This window comes from Astatotilapia calliptera, chromosome 11 (assembly GCF_964374335.1).
Source record: "Astatotilapia calliptera chromosome 11, fAstCal68.1, whole genome shotgun sequence".
Taxonomy (NCBI): domain Eukaryota; kingdom Metazoa; phylum Chordata; class Actinopteri; order Cichliformes; family Cichlidae; genus Astatotilapia; species Astatotilapia calliptera.
Window position 1 is genome coordinate 20,734,243 of NC_137432.1, and position 22,747 is coordinate 20,756,989.

Genomic DNA, 22,747 nt, shown 5'->3' on the forward strand with positions numbered 1-22,747 from the left:
TTTTTCCCTTTTAGCGGGGCCGAACATCTGGCTCAGTGCTGTGCGAAAGTGCCGTAGTGGCATTCGTGCCATGTGCACCCTTTATTAGAGGCGGGAGCAGATCTAAAAATGGGATTGGGTGTGCGCGACGCTGTTAATCATGAAGCACAAGGCAGTCACATTTGCTTAGAGATATTCTGGTCTATTTAATTGATGCTCAAACGAACCTAACTGAACTGCACCGCAGGAAAAAAAATTGATGTGATTTTACAAAAAAAGTTTATTATCTTTAAAATGTTTTTACACTCGGTATGACAATGTGCTTACACAATACTTACAGTAGAGTTGGGTGAAATTTAATTTGTACATAGAAAAATAATAATTAAAAAAAAGAAACACCACCAACAATAACAACTAAAAAACAAAAACACATGAACATCTCCCTGGCCACTTCATTAAAATAAATTGGCTGTGAGTCAGTGGGCTCCTAAGTTTCACTGACTGATATGGGAACTGCATCAGGAGGACTAAGCTGGTGAGGATGGGTGGGCTCACTGTGCTCCATCACCCTACTCTCCTGCATACAGCTTTGGTAATTTTACACAATATTTACACTTTTAATCACCAAATCATATTCCATTTACAAAGTGTCGGCTTAATTAAGCATTCCAAAAAACTATTATTCAGTATATTCACATATAAAGCAATGTACATATGTTGGAATTCTTTTTAATGCAATTTTATGCGATGTAAAATCGATGACCTAATGCTAAAGAAACAACTTTTAGTGCCAACTGTAAAAATCTCAGAAATTAATGAGTGACAGTTTGTCGACCAAAGTGTCTCAAATGTCTTGCTAGGACTAAGAGTGGTAAAAAGACTGAACGCGTGGGATGTTTAGAAACGGTTAAAACTGCAATGCTACGACCTTCATTCTCAGAATCATTCCTGCAAGAAGAGGAAATCGGGCAGAACAAGTTGAGGAAGTGGGGCCGGACAAGAAACGAGGGGGTGGGGAAGTAACTGGACACACACCTAAACAGCATGTCAAACATAGCATTCAAACCCTGCTCCCATTATTACACATTAACTGATAAAAGTCAAGCAAAGATTGACCGCTAACTCCTTTTCGCCAGCCTGATTGCCACCGATTGATCCCTCAGTATACCGTGAGCAAAAAGCTCATCCCCGTGAGGGAAGATTACTTGAAGTAAGAAGATGTGGAAAATGTAGGGATTTCCATAAGGATCACTCTGACCTCAGGTTACATCATGCATTCATAAAACAACAGAGGCTCCAAAGTCTTGTGGTTAAGAAGGCAGGGTTTGCAGGAGTGGAAGCTTGGACCTCCACAGCCCATTTAAAAGCAGCACCAGATATGGTCAGTGGCAGGGGGGCTGAAGCGTGTACAGAGGGGGGAGAAAAAGGAGGCTGGGGAGGGAGAACTCGACTGTTCGGGCACGGATCCTTTTTTTTAATTTTTTTTTTTTTAAACAGTGGAAAGTAACAACAAAACTTTGATAAATGTGATACCAAAGCTGATTCCTGTGAATGATCCTCATTCAGGGATATAACAGTTTAAAAACTGGAATTGAGGTGATCATCTGAGGAACTTTTAAGAGCCGCAAATGAAAAAAAACACAAAAACGCTAAAAAATAAAACAGTCAGTGAAAACAGTCTCTGTAGCACCCCTCAGTGTCATCGTCTGAGAACACTGCACCTGGAGTCTTGGGTTGGTCATCAACAACCAAGTCTCCCAGAGTCCGTATATCGGGGCTCCTGTGCGATCCGCAGGGCCTGGAGAACTTCAGCAGTGCAATTCGTAGACATAAATAGAAATAAAGAAACTACTTCACTGTTCAGGCTGGACAGTTCGTACATGTGGGAGTGAATGGAAAGGCAAATCTGTGCTTCTCCTGTGTTAGCGCAGAGCAAAGTGTAACATCTGTGGCCTGAAATGCTTCAATACACCTCTGTGTCCTCCTTGGGTCTGTACACGGCGCCGAATCGCTGCATGTACTTTTTGATGTATTCCTTGGTCTTGTGCTTCACATTTTCATTGCACTCGAGGTCCTCGGGATTCTTGCAAGCTTTCAACTCCTTATTCATAACTCCGTGAGTTAGCTAGAAGACAGAGCAGAAGTGAGGAAAGAGTTAGGCATTCATTCTTGCCCTCAAGTCTACAATAAACTGATATTGAAGTTGCGGTAGAGTGGTTAATCCCCTTTAGTGACTTTGCTCTTTATAATTTGACATAATACAATGCTGCAGTCTTTAAATGGGTGAAGCCTAAGTCGTCTTTCTGTTTACTGCGCCCATGTCCTCAGAGTCCTGGTATGTTCGAGTGGCAAACCACTCACATGCACTATCCATGGACCTACTGAGAATCATAATGGAAAAAAAACCCCACCGCCCTTTGAAGAGATGCTGGTTGAAAACAGCTTTTGAGAAGGAGCTAAAACAAAAGAGACAGTGATAATAGCTAGCATGTACAACATTTGTTCTGGAGGCAGAACACAAAAACATTTGGCTGGACGCCGAAATCGTGGGAGTTTAATTATTTAGTAATAGTTTGAAGGAAACTTTGAAAACTTTGTTTACATTAAATGCTGACCAGCATCCTCACTGTGCCGTGACCACACTAGGAAAGAAAGAAACGTTTGCTTTGTGGAAAACTTAATCCATGTATGAACACGGTTACCTTTCTAGCCAGGTGTTTGAAGTCTTCTGTGTTGCTGATGCGTCCAGATTTGCAGTCTGGCTTTCGATAAGGATTCAAGCATTGCACTATGAACTGTGACATCTGATTAACAAACAGGTATAAAGTTAAGTAATGTACAGAATTAAAAAAACAAAAACAAAACAGAAATGGCCGGACAGATTCACGACCATGCAGATCGAAGTGCAGACACTGTATATATGTTTAAAAAAGGAGTTAAAAACATTGCTCTTAACACAGTTTGTGGAAACTCTGACTCACCTCCTTGCGAAAGGTCTCTTTACTTTTCTTAGCGAGTTCACTGGAAGTGTCTGCTTCAGCCGTCTTTGTGGAAAACTACAACGTCATCATAAGAGAAACTCATTAACAGGCTTGTTTGCGGACAAATATAACTCTGAAATGTTGCGGACCAGAATTAGCACGCCACTTTGCAAACTGATTTTTCTATGCTGCAAACCCAACCCTAGCTTAGCTTAATTAAAACATTCCTACAAGTTGCAACGACAGCTACTGAGGTCAGTAGGGAGTAAATGCAGCACCTGTTCACCAGCTATTTGAAACAACGCAGGGATATCCTGCCAGGGTGCCGCTTCCTCTCTGGCCGCAGCCTTCCACAGCAAAGTCAAGCAGGCAGCAGTTAACTGCCTACACCCACTATGAAGCGGTGAGTATCAAGAACAAGCATAAAGGATTCACACACACACACACAGCCGCACACACAGAGGAGGAATCCAGACAGTGAGACAGAATGCTTTGCAAGGCTAAAGCATGTGTCATAGTTTTGAGCCCTGGAAGTCGGCACCACCATTGTCTAAAGCCTACAGCTCACACACATGTAGCTGTTCTTGGATTATTGAACAACATGGATGTTTCACCTCAGTCTTGTTTGTTAAATGAACCAACACACCCTACGAATAAATCAAGGAATCTCTGTATGCGTGTCAGTGTGTGTCTTCTTTGTGTTTCTCAACAGCTGTTGTATCTCGTGAGTCGAGTTTGCCCGGATGATGCGTGGTCTCATTTCTGGGGTTTGGCATGCAGACAACACTTAAGACTTGTGACCTCCTACACGATGGCGCGTCTCTGTACTGTCACCACTTAAAATGACAAAATTTACAAATAAACTTCCACCGACTCTCACGTCTACCTTTGCTGTGGGTTGCATGTCCGTCACTGTGCAAGTCTTTCAAAGAGACAGTTATGCAGTTAAAGCGTAAAACCCCAAACTGCAAATAAATGAAGGCTAAATCTCCCACATGGTTTCCATTATCTTTAAAGACAGGATAAAAAATGAAAGGGGAAAACAAAGGAAGCAGAAGAGAGGAGATGAGCTTAGGCATCGCCTCCTCTTTAGCCTTGAGGCTAAAGGACAGACAGCTGAGCAGGGGGCGGGGCGTTTAGACACACTCTTAAAATTTCTGTCTCTCTGTAGAGTGCGATGAAGCCATTTTGAGAGGTGTAGTTGCCGCCAAGTTTATAAGACTCGACAGAACGTGGTGTTGTGCTGAAGGCTTTTCTTCTTCTTCTTCTTTTTTTCTTAGTTGAGAAACAGCTGAAAGTAATCACTGGTGCAGCATCTTCAATTACCTCAAGGAGCAAACACTATAATCGTGTTTTGCATCCAAGCGCAAACTTTCAGGGGAACTAACGAAAAAGTAATGTGGATTCTTTCTCATTGTCAAACGAAGGAATGCAGAGATACTTTTCCACTCTGTGAAGACTGTTACTAAAACCCGCTGTTTCTGACCACCCACCTAAGATTAGATCACAACAGTTAACTTTTTAAAAATCTTTCAGTGAAGAGTAATCAATGTCAAAAGCTCACTTTGGAAGGATTTTCATCATAGGTGGGTGTTCCCAGGTCCATCTCTGATTCATGGTCCACACTAGTGTTGTCACTATTTCCTTCCCAGGTTGGTGGATCCCACTGTGTTTGCCTAAAGGGAAAATAAATAAATAAATGAAACGCAATATGCTTGTGAGGACTTTACTGAGGCACACACACAAAACACCCCTGCAACACAGTTTTACTAACCTTGTAACAATATGGTAGTAGTAAATTTTGCCTTCAGGGTCCCGAGCCACTTTCCAGTTGGGAGGTAGGACGATAGTTTTGGGTTTAGGGGGAGAAGGTGGAGGCAGGTCTATCACACTGTTGGGCACAATCATTTCCTGGAGAAGAAAATAAGTTTTAAACTTAGTATAGGAGGATCACAAAATATACACATACAGCTTCACTTTAATGTGTTTAAAAAGAGATCAAAAATTACTGACACAGCTTTCATTTAAAAACAAAAACAAAACAAATTGACATCTAATTTCTAATGTATATGGCCATTATGTAACAACTTAAATTTGTCACTATAACAACTGTAGTTTGAAGTCATACGTGTTTACATTCTTATAAACAAATGGGACCCATTTAGCTGGACTCTGTCTCATATTAAAAGGGACAGATGCATAATTCAGATCTATACCACCCCCTTGTGGCCACGACAATAGGGCTTGTTCAAAACCACAAACTCAACTGCCTTATAATATCCCTGTTTTACGTCTTGTCTGTTACCTGCTGAACAGTTTGAGATGTTACAATGGTGGTGACTGTGCCTCCCTGCTGCACCACCACTCCCTGCTGACCAGGATATACCGGCTGGCCATGTAGGTAGCTGGCTGTGGGATCAGTGTATGCCTTCAAAAACAAAGCACAATTAGATGGCAGTCTTACAGACGTTCAGAACCTCTTTTTTCTTTTTTAAGGAATAAAATAAAATATCCTCCTCTGAATTATGAGCTTAGTTTTCCCAACCCCCATCGAATTTGGGTCAAAAATATACTACAGATTGGTCAGGAAAAACATAATTTCCTTTATTAACCATCTTTTAAAAGACTGTCTTGTATTTTCATACAGTTCAATCGCAATAAAGATATTAACATTCGCTTTTTTCTATATCAAGGAGTTATCTCTTGTATATCATAATGTAGGTTATTTATAAAAATTACACAAAAATCAAACGTGGGCAATGAGCAAATCTAAGAAAGGTAAAATGGACATTTGTATATGACCAGAGCAAGAAGATTACCTGTATGACTGGAGTGTTGGTCTGGGGGTAGGGAGCAGGGATGCTGTAGATTGTTTGGCAAGGCTGGCCCTGATAATAGATAGCTGTGGGAGTCTGACCCTGTCCCGGGGCTGTGGCATACTGCTGTGCAGGTTGTGTCTGCACAGTCACTGCCTGCTGAGTGGTGGGGTCCCAGAGAGTGGTGTAGCTCTGTTGGCCCTGTACCTGAGGGGCAGACTGGGCTGGTACCGACAGGACAGCTACGCCTGCATCCTGGGTTGCTACAGTTGGCTGGGCATAGTGCTGAGGGTTGCCAGAGGCAAGGTTTGCGGTAGTGACGTGCTGAGGGAGATTGGTGACTGGAGTGGTTTGGGGAGTGGAAGATGGAGAGGTCAGTCCTAGATCTGAGACGAGACGCTGGGGTGGAGTCTGTTCATAGTTGAGACTCGGCTCCACTGTAGGTGTTGGGAGAAGTACTTTGCCCGCATTGGGGTTGGAAGGATCCACAAAAGTCTGGATGGGATATCCAGGTGGGTACGTGATGAAACCAGGGCTGGAGGCATAGGCTAGAGCCGGGTCATAAGCCAAAGACTGGAGCTGCTGCTGCTGTTGAAGCTGTTGCTGCTTCTGTGCTTCCCGCTGGGCAACCTCCTGTTCAAACAGCTTCCTGCGCTCCTCTGTGGACAGTTTGTTGCGCTCCTTGCCACCAACTCCTCTTGGTGTCTTGCTGCTGTTAGATGGATCAAACCTTCACAATTCAGAGAACATGAGGACAGCTGAGTACCAAACCTTCACTAGGAGAGTTTGGGAAAAGAAAAAAACACTATGATTCGAGGACACAATCAACAAATAACACAAATTCCTACCGTTCCTCAGTGCGTCGGCTGCTCCTCTCGTAGGATGAAGGTGGAGATGGCGAGCGTCTCCTCCGTCGCTCAGAGCTGCGCGGAGTTTTCTCAGAGCCTCGATCGCGGTCCCTGTCTCTGTCCCAATCTCGATCCCTGTCTCTGTCCCAATCTCGATCCCTGTCTCTGTCCCAATCTCGATCCCTGTCCCGTTCCCTCTCCTTCTCTCGCTCCCGTTCACGTTCTCGGCTTCCTGACGTGGTGCGTGGCGTGAAAGATGTATCTCGATCTCGGCTGCGATCTGCCAGAAAAATCTAATTATATTAAAAGTTATGCAAATAATGTTTCAAGCCAAACATAAACTTCGAGGTAACCGTACCTCTTCCTTCCTTATCTACTTGAGTCTTCTTTGGTATCCTGTACACCTCCTGAAAATAACAGAACTTTGACTTTGGAATACAATGATGAGAGCATCGCAAACATTTGGATGATACACATTTTATACATGTTTATCTATTTTCCTTTGAAGGCGACAACTTATGAATATACCTTTAGATCCTTCCAGCTTTCTAGAAGCCTAGCAGCCATGCCACTAATGTCGAAAACACTGAGCTGTGGTTCCTGACTCCTCTCACTCTCCACATCTGAGACACCTTCCTCTTCATCTTGAGAAGGCGTCCCTATCACTGATGGATCCACAGGGGTTGCTGTGACCGCTGAGGGAATCGTGGCCTCCGGGGCTTCAGCGATAGGTGGAACATCAGTGGTTGGTTCACCACTGTGTGGCTCACTGCTAGGCAGTGTTTTCTTAGCCTCTTCAGCCTCTGTCTGGGATTCCATAGTCTCTGAAGGCTGCTCAGGTGGAGCATCAGCAACACCCGTTTGACTGGATTGGGTCTCTGGCTCATGGACTTTAACACTGGGCTGGCCTTCTTCTAATTCTGCATTTTCTGTCACTGATTGGGTATCTTGAGGCTTCCCACTCTCTTGTGTTTCAACTGGCTCTTTTGCTGGTTCCAGCTCATCTGCCTGATCTTCACTTTTGACTTCTTTTATATCGGAGTCCTCTTCCACAACCAAATCAGGTTTTTCCTTCACCTCTTCAGTTGGAGGTTGAGGTTCACTGCTTGAAGTCATCGCTGCCTCTTCCTGTTTCTCTCCTATGACTTCTTTTGCCGACTCTTCCGCTGAATCTGTGGTTGGATCTGCAGCGTCCACCGGTGTGTCTGGCTTCAACTGCTTTCCTTCAGGAAGTCCTGCACGTGAATTTTCATCATCTTCCTCATCATCCTCCTCCTCCTCTTCCTCTTTCCCATCGGATGCTTTGCTAGCATCAGAAAGAGCGCTGTCCAGACTGTTTTCGCTAATGATTTTAAGGCGTCTGTACACAGCAGGCTTGGACGTGTCACTATCTAGTTCTGGTCCCATTTTAGCGGAGGAACCATCAGGAGTGTTGAGGGGAGTTTGGGCACGGGAGGTGTTCTCACTAGAGTAACCATCCATCTCAGTCTGCTGAGGAAGAGTTTTTGTCTGAGCCCACCGCTGAATGAAGGTCAGGACTCTGCTCTCCTCCAACATGTTCTTAGTTGAGATGGGCAGCACACTGAGGGTCTTCATGATCTGCAAACAAGGCAATCGCTGGTCAAACAGCAAGTGGCTGTGTATGGGCCATACAGTGATATATGATAACATTTTGACATATCTCACCTGTAATTGCAGTTTGATGTTGTTGGCACTGTTGCCTTTAGCTTCGGAAAGCTCCACCATGAAAATCCAGAGCAAAGACAATCCATGGTGGTCTAAGAACTGCTTCAAGCATGATGGATTTTGTGTATCCTGTACAAAACAAACATAACATGTTATAACCTAAAAAAGAAGATAAAAAAAAATCAACAATATAGACAACGTATTCACAGATCTAGTCATACTTGTATGAGCTTTAGACAGATGAGTTTCTGTTCCATCGTTTCCACTCGGACCATCAGTCTGCAGAGAGACACCACCTGTTTCTCATCGTATAAGCCTTCGCCATTCTCTAGTAATGCCTCCAGCTCTTCATCGACCTGTGAAAGGACAGCATAGAAACAAGAGTGAAGATACATTTTGGCATTTAAAACACTCCGTGTATACAGCCTGTAGTTACAATGATGGCTTCTCATATTACACAAGGACAAAGTTTCAAATAATAAAGGTCAACTTATGTACTGTGCAAGTAATCACAGTGAGTCAAAATGCTTGGGCTGTTCTAAAAGCTCATTTCCCCCCCCCATTTCTGGCTCCGTTTGACGTCAAAGGGAGGGGATATCAAGGCACACAGTTCTGGCTCTGCCCCATCAACCTGCTGTTCAAAATGAGGGGTGAGGCACTCTGAAGAATTCCAGCTTAAATTGAGGGTGGCCTTAAAAGGAGGGTAGCTAAAACAGTTAGTTTCAGAGTGTCTACTGACATGCAATATAAGACAAGTATAAAAACTGAACTACAAATTATGCAGAGATATTCCAGCAGTGTCTAAATATTAAAAAAATAATAAGCTTGAAACAAACAGATCTAATCTAAGAAGCAAGTACAGGCATTGTAATACAGGCTGTTATGAATCCTCTACTGTAACTTTAACACTATGACTTCAAAGACCACTACAATTACCCTGTAAATGAGGCTGTGAATACCAAGTAGTCAAATATCCTGAAGTTCTGGTACATTACTAACACATTTTCACTATATTGCTGAAGCAGTTACTTATTATAGTGATCAAAAGGAAAAGAAAGATAACATTTTTTGCACTTTTATTGTGTAAACTTTTTAAAAACGGAACAGTTAATGAGTTCACAGCTTCTGTTGCCTTTTCTGATATGATTGATTTTGCATGAATATTTTCTAACAGGTTTATGTACCTGATTATTAAGAAGAGGAAAATAACAGTTGCACACAGCAGTGTATGCAGCTTAACAGTTCTCAGCACTCAATTTATACAAATTTGTAAGTCTTTCCCTCTCTTAGTTGTTGTGTATCAGTCACTAAAGTGCCGGCCTCCATGCAAACCTGTTAAAGCTACACTTAAAAGAAATGCCTTAAGACCTTTAAATATTACTAAAAGAACCGACCGTTGTGAGAGCACTCTTTCGACTGCGGTCTTTCTTCATCTTCCCACCAGCTGCTCGAACACTAACTCTGTTCTCCCCACCCAGGAAGCCTCTGCAGCTGGGTGCTCCACAGAAGCATTTCTGTGCTTCTTTCCTGCAGGGTACAATTAAACAGAGATGAAACCACCACTGCTAAACCATTCGATGAAAAGGTTAACCAGTCTTTCTTTTTGAGTCTATTCATATATTATACGTCGAACACAAAAATACAGTAACCGCGCAGGAACCGTACCCATATCTCTGAAACTGGTAGTCAAACGTGAGCTCAGTTCCTGCAGTAACAGCCTTGGTGGTGAAGAACCCAACTCGAAGCTGACCGTTGACTGTCCACTGAAACGATTAAAAAATTAAATAAAAAAACAAAACAAAAAAGTAAAAGAAACTAAAAGGATACGCCAAAGAGTTTTATTTTGCCACCGTACCTTTTGGGTTTCACAGTTGGGCTCGCAGCTGTGGTTCATGAACCGAGAGCAATTACCCTTCAGCGTTGCATCAATAATCTGAGAGAGGCAGTACAGCGTCAGTCGTTTCTTCCAGCCACCACAAATAACCATTAAAACCATTTACAGACGCCATTTGATGTGTTAAATCATCACTTACCTCGTTATTCTTCAGAGACATAAAATAGTAGTGGATGTTCTTATTGCGAGCGTACTCTTTCACCCTTGTTTTGAACTCTTTGTGGTCCAAAACCTCACCGCAGTATTCCAGTACAAAGGTGTTTCTAAGAAAACAACAAAAGCAGTTTCACATATATCACCACTGTTGTTTTTTCTTTCCACATGCATTTTTATCTAGTATAAGTCAGATCTTATAACCTCTTAGGAAGCACTGTCGAGGCCTTGTTCTATCGTTATGCAGTGAAACAGAGAGCCTCTTTTGTCAACTACTGAATGTTATTTTCTAAAAATTATTTCACAGCGTTCTATTAAAAACCAATAAGTGTCTTACGATGCCAAGTCTTTAGCTGCCCGTAGTCCCCAGCCCTTGTCTTCTGTAAGGATCACATCAAAGTCGGCATGTTGTTTCATCTGAAAGCGGCGATTAGAGCAGTAGGCTCCATTCAGGCACCGTGACGAACTAAGAAAAAAAAAAAATCACATGGAAAAAAGATGTTACGAGAAAGACGTAAAAAGATTTGATTAACAAAACAGAATAGGTGCTTAAAAAACTATGGATTTCCAGGTTCTTAATTAAGGAAAGTTGTAAAATATTTATTGATGTAAAAGATGCCAGCGGTTCAATAACCTTTATTACACTTACCACTCAATCATCAGCAGCCGGTTTAAACAGTCATCCCCGCATGCTAGTACGCCCCTTGCTCGGTCCTCTCTGGGTAGCACCGGGCACTCACACTGCATTCGTTTAATATCTCGATGAGATTTGCTTTTTTTCCTGCAAATTACATTTTAAAACTTTCAAAGATCAAGTCTGAAAATAATTCAACATTTTGCTAGGAAGTTACTCTTCACAAACAAACTTGATTCTCTGACGGGAATCATCTTACCTTTCTGTTAGGTACAAGTTCTCCTCAATCAAGTCAAAGTACGGAGGCATCTTTTTAGACTTGGCAAACTCTTTCCATCTATTTGCATCTTGAAAGTCCTGCAGAGTGAGTGATGGACGGTCCGCTGCAGATTTTACAAGAGTTTCTTTAGCGACTTCAGTATCTCCTTGACGGTCCCTTTTAGCTGCAGGGCCAGCCTCTGCCTCGTTGTCTGAATCGGACTCTATCTCTGGACGCCTTTTCTTGGGAGGGCCCCTTCCTCTGTGGGGCCTAAAACTGTCTTCTCTAGAGGGGTCGGGTACAGCAGAACCCCTGCTATTGCTGCTTATTTCATGACCTTGTACAAAGCTTGATGACCCTTGAGTGTTAGGCCCACTGCCCTCAAAAGCCGTTTTGCTACAACTTGATGATTTATCCCCACTGAAGTCGTCATGATCATTAGTGAGGGAGTCGGGTTGAATTTCGCCTGAAGGATCCTGATCAATGACATTTGCATGGAGGTAGTTTTTTCTGCTTGTCTGCATGTTTTGCGACTGCTGGATACAGGAAGCAGTACTTGGTCTGTGTTCTTGTTCCTTGGAAAAAGATCCTGACAGTTTAGTGTTTGTTAACTGAGGCCCGTGGCTGCTATCAGGCTGCTGGTACGTACTAGTAGGCTGTTCTGGTTGTGAGAAATCCCAACCCAGGTTGAATTCATGCTTCTCATTAATATTGTCAGCCCTGGAGAAATGATCTTGTTGGTAATGCACGTGCGTCCGATCTCCTCTGTTGCTCACATCATGTTGTTTGTGCCCTTGCTCACACTGTTTGGAATTATCACGCATGGGGGTGGAATCTGTGACACTTGCATGGGAACTGGTATGACCAGCAGTATAAGGTTGGGTACTGATGGAGGTGGAGGCCTCTGAGTGACTGGTGCTATCAATCATATTGCTCTGGGACTGACACAATGTACTATTACTGAGTGAATCGCTTATACCGGTCTGTGTTGTGGGTTGTTTTTTCTGTTGGCTAACTTGATTTGGGGGTTCACTAATATGTTTTTCAGCTGCTAAGGCATTCTGCTGTTGTAAAATATTCAAAGGTCCCCTCTCCTCTGTATTCATTGTTAGACAAGAATTCTTTGGCACCACTACTACAGAGTGCAACTGTTTTATAGCCTCGTCGCAATCAGAGTCATACTCTGAGTTATCGCTATCACTGGCCTCACTCTGTCCTGACGCATCCTGACTGGGAGACATTCTCTTACTCAGTTTGCTCTTGCTAGCACTGTCCTTGGATTTGTTTTCGGAATTTTCCTCATTTGAGTGCTGTGCTGTTGCTGCCGAGTTGATCTGTATCTTGTCATTTATGTGCAGTGGCTGATCTGTGTTTGACTTTTGAGAAGCAGACAGTTTGGAGTCACAGTGGTCATTGCTGGTGCTGGCTTGCGAAGGCTCACTTTGGTCTTTGCAATTAAAGGTCACGGGTGTGCTCTCTGATTGGACTTCCTGCTTTGAGATCTCCGTCTGCCTTACCAGTCTGGAATGTGTTCCAGCTTCCTGCTGAATATCATCTTTAATATCACAGTCTTGTTGAGCATTATCTTTAGAGAACTCTATTTTTTTGACAGAGATCACCTTTTTAACAGTATTTAATAGTTTACTCTCTACACAAACAGTTCTCTGTGAATTTTCACTCTCCGAGGAATCCTGCCCAACAATATCCCACCGTGACTTTCGGGTACTACAGCTGCCCTTTTTTACATCGGTAGGTAGTGACTCTGGCGGATTCTCAAACTGAAGACAAGATGAATCAGATTTGACTGGCAAATTTGTGTCAGACTCTTTACTGACTGGCTGAGCTTCATCCAGCTCAACATTTTCTGGTTTAGTGTTTTGCTGGACAGCCTCTGTGACAGCTTTATCCACTGAATGAAGTACAGACTCTGGCCCAGTTGAACAGTAAAAAATTTCCTCGTCCTTATTGCACATTGTACTGTCATTACCACTACATAAATTTACGACAGATGCATTTGAGTTCACATGTGTTGGATCATTAGAGGAAAGGCTATCCTTCACATTAGACACGTTTTCCAGAGTAGAGTTTACATGCTTTAGGCTCTCGCTGTAAGTGACATCAGAGGCAATGTTATTTTCCATTTCAAGACCTGATTTTGCTTCTGTCTTAAGTGACAGTTCTTGCAAACCCTCACCACAAGACCCCACCTCCTTTTCATCTTTATTGCCATTTTCATTTTCAACCGGTTGGGAATCGGATTTTTCTTTTGAACTCTGAGAAAATGATTCTGTTGTGGTTGCACAAGATGGTGCTTTTCCAGGGCTATGAAATAAATCATCTGATTGTCTATCTTGCCCAGAAGATTTCACAGAAGATCTAGAGGGGACCTGTTTCGACTCTGGTCTACTGCTTTTCTTTTGAGAGTTTTTACAGTTCTCCAAGGAGCTGGAGCTTCTGTTGGATGACTGTAATTTGCCCTTATGATCCGTTTCAGAGTCACTGGGGCTGCTTTTTTGCCGTTTTTCATGTGTCTGAGAGTGTGTGTAACTACTGGAAGATGAAGATTTATTGTTGGCCTCTGACTTATGATGGCTGCTAGATTTACGGTGACTGGAGTCCAGATCAGGAGAACCCTTGCGTAGGGTATCAGAGTCCGATAACCGCTTTGTAATCCTTTCAGACTTTGAGGACTGTGTTCTTTTATCCAACTCTGAAAAGTGAGGTGAATCTACAGATTTTGAGGTTTTTTCAGATTTTGAGTAGGATGATGATTTTGACTCCTTATGTGAGCTTGAGTGGTTAGATGACCTACTGTTGTCACTTGTCCTTGACCTTGTTTTTCTGTGGTCATCTTCAGAGTCGGAACTGTCCCGAGTTCTGTCAGTCCGAGAGCGAGAACGTCTTCTATCCCTGCGTGGAGAACTCCTGTGCGATCTCCGGTCTGATTCATGATAGTAGGACCTTTCAGAGCGCGATCCTCTGTCACTTCTAATTCTGTCTGATCTGGAGTGTGAAGAACTTGTTCGAGAACCTCTTGATCTAGACCGTGATCTAGATCTGGACCTTCGGCGATCTTTCTCTGATCGGGATGAGCGTGAAGATGTGTGTCTGGAATCACGGTCTGATTTCGAGTAACTAGACGACCTTTCGTAATTCTCTGAGCGCTTTGAGAAACTTTTTTCCCTTTCCTCTGCATGTGAACCAGAAGAAGATTTTCTTACATCTTTACTTCTGCTGTCAGAGTTTGTTTTACTTTTGGAATCAACTGATTTGTGGCTGGAAGACATCTGGGCTGAATCTCCATCAGATTCGGAGCCAGGGGGGGCACTATCTGACTGTGACCTGGTTTTCCTTTTGTGTATCTTTTCATCCTGCTCAGTACTGCTGGATGTCTCCCCATCTTTTCCTGAGGAAGCAGCTGGTTTCTTGAGGCTTGAGGTTTCTCTCGTCTCAGAGGTTTCAGTGTGAGCACTTTCAGAGGGACAGGTGCTGATGAGACTCTGGGGTGCTGGGAGTTCATTCTGAAATAGAGAGGTGTGCGGCTCTTCTGGCATAACTGACTGTTTCTCTTCAGTCACAGAGTCATTAAGAATTTGCTTCTTGAAATGCATCATTTTCACTTTAGTAGCTGTGGGGACTGGCGTCTGAGGTGTCTCTGTTTTTGATACTGGCACCAAGGGTGTCTGCCTTTGCTCAGTTTTGCTGTCTGCACTCTTTCCAGGTTTTTCGGAGGTTGACTGTGACGAGGCAGCATGAGGATCTGACTTATCAGGACTGGGAGGGATGAAGAACGAGCTTTGGAGTGGCTTCTTTGTCTGTGAGAAGCTGAAGGACACTTTCTGACGACCCTGATCTTCTAAGTTGACCTTCATCTTGGTCCCTTTAGGCAAAAGGTGGTTGGACAGCATGACTCTGGGAGACAGGCTTTTGATTAGAGCTGCTTTAGACAGGCCCTCCACCTTTACCTACAATACAAGAGAAAACACATAAACGTGCTGCCTCAGTTCTTTTATATAATAAAAAAGGCTGTAAAATGCTGATAAGACCGCAGATATTTATAGTCATTAATTATATTTAGTTAACTTACCGATGCACCACTCCCTTCCTCTCTGGATTTACATAAGAGCAATATGGGAAAGTAGAAGAAAGGAAAGTCAGAAATTAATTTACAATTGTAAAAGTAAAGAAAAGAAACTTTAAGATTAAAGCCAAAATTATCAGGGTAAACCTGCGGATGTAAACATTTACCTGAAAATGTTCTCTGGACTAATGACAAATGACTTCAAAACAACTGTTGCCCAATCTGAAACAGTGGTTCAGTATCTTTCACTCATTGCCCAATATTCTCAAGTTCAAAGGGAATGCTATGCCAAGTGTATTAACACTTCTGATTTCTATCAGAGTTAAATTAATAAACAGACAGAAATAAACAGACTCAAGTTTCATTTTAACATTTTAAATATAGCGGACAGGGAATTAGCTTACGGCAGCCATGTGATCATATGTGTTTAGACTACTAGTGGCAAACAGTGTTAGGCAGTAATGGATTTCACCGATAAATAAATGAAATGGAAGTGCTGAGACTGTCAGGTTAACTGACCTAGACATGTCACATACATCTAAGGGGGGGGGGGACAGGGACAGGAAATTGCTCAGATCAACTTTAAATAGGTTTCCTCAAACCCACCAAAGTTTGAGGAAGCCTGCTAAGCAAAAAATAAACTTCAGCATGTGATGTTGAATACAATAACATTTCTGAGGAAAGTTACATTTTATCTAAATGCACTGTCTTTTGGATGCCTAATTCTCACATAAGTATATACATATATATATTATGTCTATATAATTCCAAATTCCTTATAAAGATGCCTTTGGTGTAGAAGAATGTGACATAGTTGGAACGTACCCATGCAAACATGGTATGAGCATGCAAACTACAACCAGATGAACAGAACAGACATTCAGCCTCTGAGCCTGTTACTCTGAGGGCAGAACAATGAGCTACTATGCAGAGAAAAACTAGAAAAGCTAACAAAAAAACTGCATGTTCAATCAGATTACTAAAAGCTGACTAACTTGCAAGATCAGTTTTAAAGGTTTTAGTTTTTTGCTAGGGAAAAAATTGATACAGCATAGTATTGTCATTTTGCTTGGTGACATTGTATCTAGAGCAGGGCGATATGGCCAAAAATATTTATCACGATATATATTTGAAAATTTGCGATAACGATATAACCGATGATATAATTGATGCGAGACAAAATACAACTCCACAACATTACTAGCGCAAAAAGACAACCTTCCATTTATTTTCACTTAAACAAGAAGCTGGTTTTTATGTACATTAAAGCTTTATAAAAATGTAACAGTGCAAATGCAAATTCCTTGCTGAAAGTTTAACCAAAAGGCATTTCCAGTAGAAATGGGCTGACATATCCTGAGCATAACCATGTATAATATCCACTGAAGTTAAAAAGAGGTGCTTTGCAACATTAAACTGCGGTGTGCAGTACGCATTTTTCGGACCATAAGGTGCACGGGATTATAAGGCACATTAAGCGAAACAAAGCAGTCAGATAAATCAAACTTTATTAAACTCATTCTTCTTGCTTCCTCCACTTCTGTACCATTGATTCATTAATGTTGAATTCTCTGGCAGCTGCTCTGTTCCCATGTTGTTGCAGTATATTAATGACTAACCTCGCATTGTGGATGGATTATCTCAGTTGTTCTCCTGACTGAAGTTTGGTCCGTTTACAGCATCCTGCCATGCGATTGCATTTGTCTCTAACCATGAAGAACCTTCACGTTAACTTTTATAAGTGGAAAAGTGTTAGTGTTCGTCCTCCAGCTTCACTGTTTATGTTATGCTAACATAGCTGTGTCGCTAGCGATCACGTAGCACATCATTATATACCAGCTAGCCCAACTTCAGTAACCCTACAAACATCACTGCTGTTTAGTTTCCTGTCTTCATTTATGTTGGAAGTGATAGCAGAGCTGTACGTTTGATTTTTTTCATAAATCTCTCAGTCAGAACATGCTATATCATGCTTAGGTAACTAGCGAAACTAGCGAGCTAACTTCCGCTAGCTTCCTGCTAACGTCTAACTCCGTTAAATGTAATAACTTTTGTTTTCATGGATGCCTGGAAGTTAAACTTTATAGTTACACCTGGTAAAGCAGCAATGCTGATCGTTTTTATTAAAGATGAAAGAATTTAGACAGTTTTTAACTCTAAGTGATGCTGCAGTGTTGTTTGACCTGAAGCATACGGAGTTTAGGACCCAGATTACTCCCAGATTTAAGAGCATCTTAGTCCGACAAATATGACAATAACAACGGCCGCTTGCATGTTCTGCAAAAAATGTGCTTTGTTGTGTATCTGACAGACAAACACCAAACCAGTTCCACATCACGGAAGTTGCACCATTTTTACAAACCAATTCTGGTTCATCTGTTTCACTCAACAATCGGCCATGCACGTTTTACTCCCATTCTATCGCGATATTTCATTTTCCTATCGTTGCCTAACATTATACCGGTATTACCGTGAACGGTATAATATGGCCCAGCCCTAATTGTATCAACACAAGAACAGCAAATAGCAATTTTTTTATTAGATAAATTCAAATACTCTGGGAATATTACAACAAGATGCAGACGATATCGATGCAGACAGCAACACATGATTTTCAACATTATTTGATCACAACTAATTCCTGTATTATCAGAAACAGATTGCATGCAAATGCCAGCTTGCCCTCATTCAATTGCAGACTGACAGACAACGGTCTGACTGGTTTTTCTTTGAAAAACTGACGGAACCAGCTCAGTGTTCCTTCAGTGGGCTGGTTTCAGTTATTATGCAAATATACTGTTTATAAAATTGGGGAAACCTGCAGTCAGCTGAGACTGAAGAAGTCACTTGAATGAGTGACGGAAAGTTTCTCCCACTGAAAACGCTACGTCCAGATGAACAGAATCAACTTTTGGAGAAATTGAAGTGAGACAACTTTATCTTAGTGGATGAAACAGATATTGACAAAATTTAACTTTGAGGACATCATTCGCAGTTTAAAAATTATGAAAACTAACAATATATATTATTGCAATGCTCAGAATTTCGCAAAATTAAAAAAATAATAATAATAATCACAAAAATATTGTATCATGAGTGAAGTATTGTGATAATACTGTATAGTGGAGTGTCTGGTGATTCCTGCCTCTATTGTTTACATTTCCTGCTTATTTCGAAATGATTTCTGTCAGACATAAATAAAAGTTCAACTCTCTCTGAACTTCCAAAAGTGATCCAGCATTGCATAACACCACTTCTCAACACCACTTCTCAACCAAAACAAAGCGCTACGGCTACCACACATTCTTAGAGCTGAATGAAATAAGTGGATATTTCAGTGAAGACCAGAACAAAAAATATTTAGGATTCACTTTTCAAACTTTTTTTTTTTTTTTTTTTTTTAAATATGCAGGCCTTATTATATCTAGCTGTGATGCTCTTGTGGGCTGACCCACATCCATCTTTAGGCCCCCACTGGTTATGTCGCAAGCCAAACATGACGTCACCACAGCCCTGTCACCATTTACACCAGCACTGAGGGGGCACCAGATTCACTGCAGTATTCTCCTGAACGACAGGTGCTGCCACACAGACAAAGCCTATACGACAGCATTGGTATGGGAGTAAAAGACGACGAAAGGGGAATACTTTCTCCAGAAAGTCTCAACTTTCCAAATCTCTGAGCTCCTGCACTGATAAATCACTGAAATGCCGATAAAACCCATGACTATTGAAAATGTGTGTCTTCAATCTGGCTGCCCCCAACTACACAAGGGTTAGAAAAACCTAAGAAGTCCACGGCTAACTGAAACGACACCAAAGCGCAGCTCGCCTATGCGGATATGACGTCACTTATGGTGCGCGTCACCATTGACAAGGGTGACAACGGCGGGTCTAATAGGCCCTTTACACAGTGTATTCTGTGCTTTACCATACCGAAGGACAAAGCATTCAGATTTCTCCCCTTTTTACTGCAAGTAAGATTTTTTTCTGGCAGTACGAGTTTCTTTCATCACTCTTTCAATAGAAACACCGAAAAGAATAACAGTTGGTAAGATAATTGTGGAATGTCCATGAATTTAAATGTTTCGAAACTTGTTCTGAAATAATTACGTTCTACTAAATGGATTCATATTCATTTCTAACCCTGAACTTAAATAAATAGAGCTCACATACAATGACACTGAGAGTGAAAAGGGGCGACTGGTATGCAACTCCTGTTTCAGTGGCATAGACTACAGAACAAGGGGTTTGGCACACCATTGGGCATTCTTTTCTCATCGCCATGTTGCTGTTATATATCTTTACTGTCTTTACTGAGACTGGTAACTGGTGTTCCAAAACAACAATAAAAGCAAAGAAATAAAAGCGGTCAACATATAAGAAAACTTAATGTGTGACTTTTTATTCCCTTTCTACTTTTAATAAAATGTGTCTGTTTTCTTTGGGCAAAGCTTGATATGGGTGATGGGAAAAATGGGTCATTTATTCCTTTAGGATTTCAATTTTCTTTTTTTTCTCCTGTGACCTTCAAACTGAGACACATGCGCTGGGACATTCAGTAATACAGAAAGAGCTATGAAATGCAAGAATGGGGAATAACAACTGGTTCCTGTTAAGAACTGCTTCCAAATAACCCCATTAGCTCCATTGGAATTAAATGCTTCCAAGCCAATCATTTTTCATTAATTAGTGCTGCCATGTATTCCTTACAGTTGCCCGTTACAAAGAAAAACAAAAAACAAAATAATAACAAAGAGTGGAGTTTTTGCTCACCTCAGTCAAATCCAAGCCATATTTTCTACTCTGTCTCTGCACTGAAAAGATAATAAATCAGTTACACTGATGCTAAAAACATGTGTAGGACTACTTTTTTCCCTGTAAAGATTGAATCTGGAATCAATAAGGGCAATCAATTAAAAAAAAGATTATAACACAGGTTTCAATGAATATCTTTCCCTTTGCAAACAGCTTTCTTGTAATTTTTTTGTAATTGTAATTTACAAGCATCTAATCTTTTAAGCTGATAAATAAATTATAAAAAGAAAATGAAAAATATATGGTTAAAAAAAAATACATCTTCAGGTAACAATTTCTATTCAATTTGTTCGATATATATATATGACTTGTTTGTTTTTTTCTGCTTTTACTGTCCTGTATTACCACAACAAACTTTAAGGAACTGTGTATGAACTACAAAAAACACACCATCTAGACAATGACTGACAATTAATAAATAAACAGATGAAAGGATGTGGAAAAAGCACAGAACTTGTGAGTTGCATAAGACACTTTAGTGCTTAAATTAAAAAAAAAAAAAGAAGCTCTTTATATGAACAATAACATGGCGGTGGATGGGTTGACGTAGAAGTCAAAATGTTTTAAAAGTAGCGTGCCAGACTATATTCATAAACATAACACAACTTGGTAAGCATTCTACATTTTCTGCTGTCTAATACCTGATCTCTGACTTGTGCAGAGCGTCCATAGAGAAATTCGTCTAGGATTAGTAGGCCTGAAGGGGCTGCTGGCCAAGAATAATCCAAATCAGAGAAATGAGCCCTCCAAAGTGACGCCACACCTGACAAAAAGAAAGACAAAGCAATGAACTAAGTCTCTCTGTATCCACAACAGCTAATCACTCAGGAACTTGTACACTTTTGACACCATTAAAATCTCAGTAAAGTTCCTGCTAATGACACAATAACTGCAGTATTTCACAGTTTGTCTCTGTTGTCCAACACACATTGTATATTCAGCACACAACGTCAGAAAGCACATTGTGTCACATGCATTAAAGCGTTGCACAGTAACGACTTCTGCAGACCCGCCTTCCTTTCTGTTATCTATCAATGCAATGTGGCCGTACCTCGTCTTACTCCCATTAGACATGGACCCCCTCCCCCCAATTTAAGTACATTTGGCTGTAAATTTCCACTGTTGTTGCTTCAGCTGATCAACATATAGGAAGTTACGTTCGCCAATTGTTTATTAACAGCAAGTTTCATGGTCGAAGATAAATGGAAAAACATTGATGGATGCAGGGCGGGCATTAGAAGATGCAGCTGATTATTAGACACGGCAAAGACAAGCATGCGGACTACATAAAACAAAATGCTGTTTGCAGAACAACGATTTATGTGAATGACCACATCGACACTGTAATGGGACAAACAAATCGTGACTGAATGCAAACTGAGTAACTACACTTAAGCATGGCCTGTGCAGTGAGTGTATGCAGCCAAAACATGGCCTTTAAAAAGACAGCCACTTCTAGAACTAGCTAAATTATTGTTCTAAAGCAAATAATTTAGTCTGCTATTTTTTAAGGATTGCTTACACTAACACTGAGAAGGCAGAAAACACGTCATACCTTAGTTATTAGACCGTGATGATAATTTGCTAAAAAATATAATAGCTGAGCTAGCTTGGGTAGGTTAGCAGAGATTTCATGGGCCGTCTTTAAAGACAGCAGGAGCATATTCCTTGTGTATAACGTAGGCTATTACTGTCGACTAGCAAACAGTTGTGTACTTTGACATGCTAGAAGTAAGGCTTTTAGTGTGTTTTCGGGTGCCTGTCAGGGGGTTGAACAATCACATTTGCTTCTGTAAAGGGCTAGCATCAGCAGCTAACACTAGCTGTGTTAGCTTTGCCTCGCTCTGTAGGCTAACGTGGCTGTCGTAAACTTGTTATATTTTGAGCTTTACCTGGTGTGTTCACTCAGAATAATGGGGGTTTTTTCGACAGTGTGAGCACCTTACCTTTGTAGTTTTTTGACACGGAAGAAAATATATGACGTTCACTTCTATTTTAGGATACAATGGACCCCTATAGTGGAGTCTGTGACCCGGCTTTGCTAGCATGATAGCTAATGTTTTGTTTTGTAGTAAGGTGGTTTCACCAGAAATAAGGACCCGCTAAACAACCGGGACATGCTCACGAGGTACTCACTTTACGAAGTGTTTAAGGTCACAGGGATCCCCCATCTTCGAAATCACCGGTGATCGGCTTTCTAAAACATCAGGCAGCAACGTATACCGACGTTAAATCCATACGGAGCTGTCGGAAATGGTCGTCGGCTCACTGGCTCCGCTACTGCTGCGCCCTAGCTTCAGCATGGGTGAATGGTGGTACGACCGAGCCAGAATGCGCTCACATAGTTAGCGAAGAGTTGTGGGAGAGCTCTAAAACACAAATGATAGCGAATGCAGCGCCTCGGGAAGTGTTTAAAATGATAAGACTAACAGTCTAATCCCCCAACGAAGTCTTTTGAGCATGTGTTTTAGCCACTTTTTATTTGTATCAGCCACTAATCGAGTGCCTCTGTTTCTGAGGCTTCTCTGTTCAGCATCACATGATATGGGTGCACAGCTGGCGCGAACCCCGGAGCGCACTGCGGCTCCTACGAGTCAA

General features: G+C 41.6%; 1 protein-coding gene across 3 annotated transcripts; it reads right to left on the reverse strand.

The window, feature by feature from the left end:
- Positions 1-1,415: 1,415 nt before the first annotated feature.
- setd2 (SET domain containing 2, histone lysine methyltransferase) lies at positions 1,416-22,701 on the reverse strand. Of its 3 annotated transcripts, XM_026183941.2 has the most exons (23): positions 22,286-22,690; positions 20,791-20,912; positions 20,108-20,148; positions 15,338-15,359; positions 11,251-15,215; positions 11,007-11,138; positions 10,695-10,823; positions 10,344-10,467; positions 10,166-10,243; positions 9,976-10,073; positions 9,705-9,837; positions 8,532-8,666; positions 8,311-8,439; positions 7,153-8,223; positions 6,983-7,031; positions 6,625-6,904; positions 5,780-6,506; positions 5,266-5,388; positions 4,735-4,871; positions 4,525-4,636; positions 2,961-3,035; positions 2,682-2,783; positions 1,416-2,104 (listed from the first exon to the last, which is right to left on the reverse strand). In XM_026183941.2, exons 5-23 carry the CDS (start codon positions 15,156-15,158, stop codon positions 1,943-1,945), a joined length of 7,704 nt encoding a protein of 2,567 aa, XP_026039726.1. In that variant the 5' UTR covers positions 15,159-15,215; positions 15,338-15,359; positions 20,108-20,148; positions 20,791-20,912; positions 22,286-22,690; the 3' UTR covers positions 1,416-1,942. The 3 variants fall into 3 exon arrangements, with proteins under 3 accessions (XP_026039726.1, XP_026039725.1, XP_026039724.1); XM_026183940.2 differs by lacking the exon at positions 20,108-20,148 and having other exon boundaries at positions 22,286-22,701; XM_026183939.2 differs by lacking the exons at positions 20,108-20,148; positions 20,791-20,912 and having other exon boundaries at positions 22,286-22,665.
- Between the last annotated feature and the right edge of the window lie 46 nt (positions 22,702-22,747).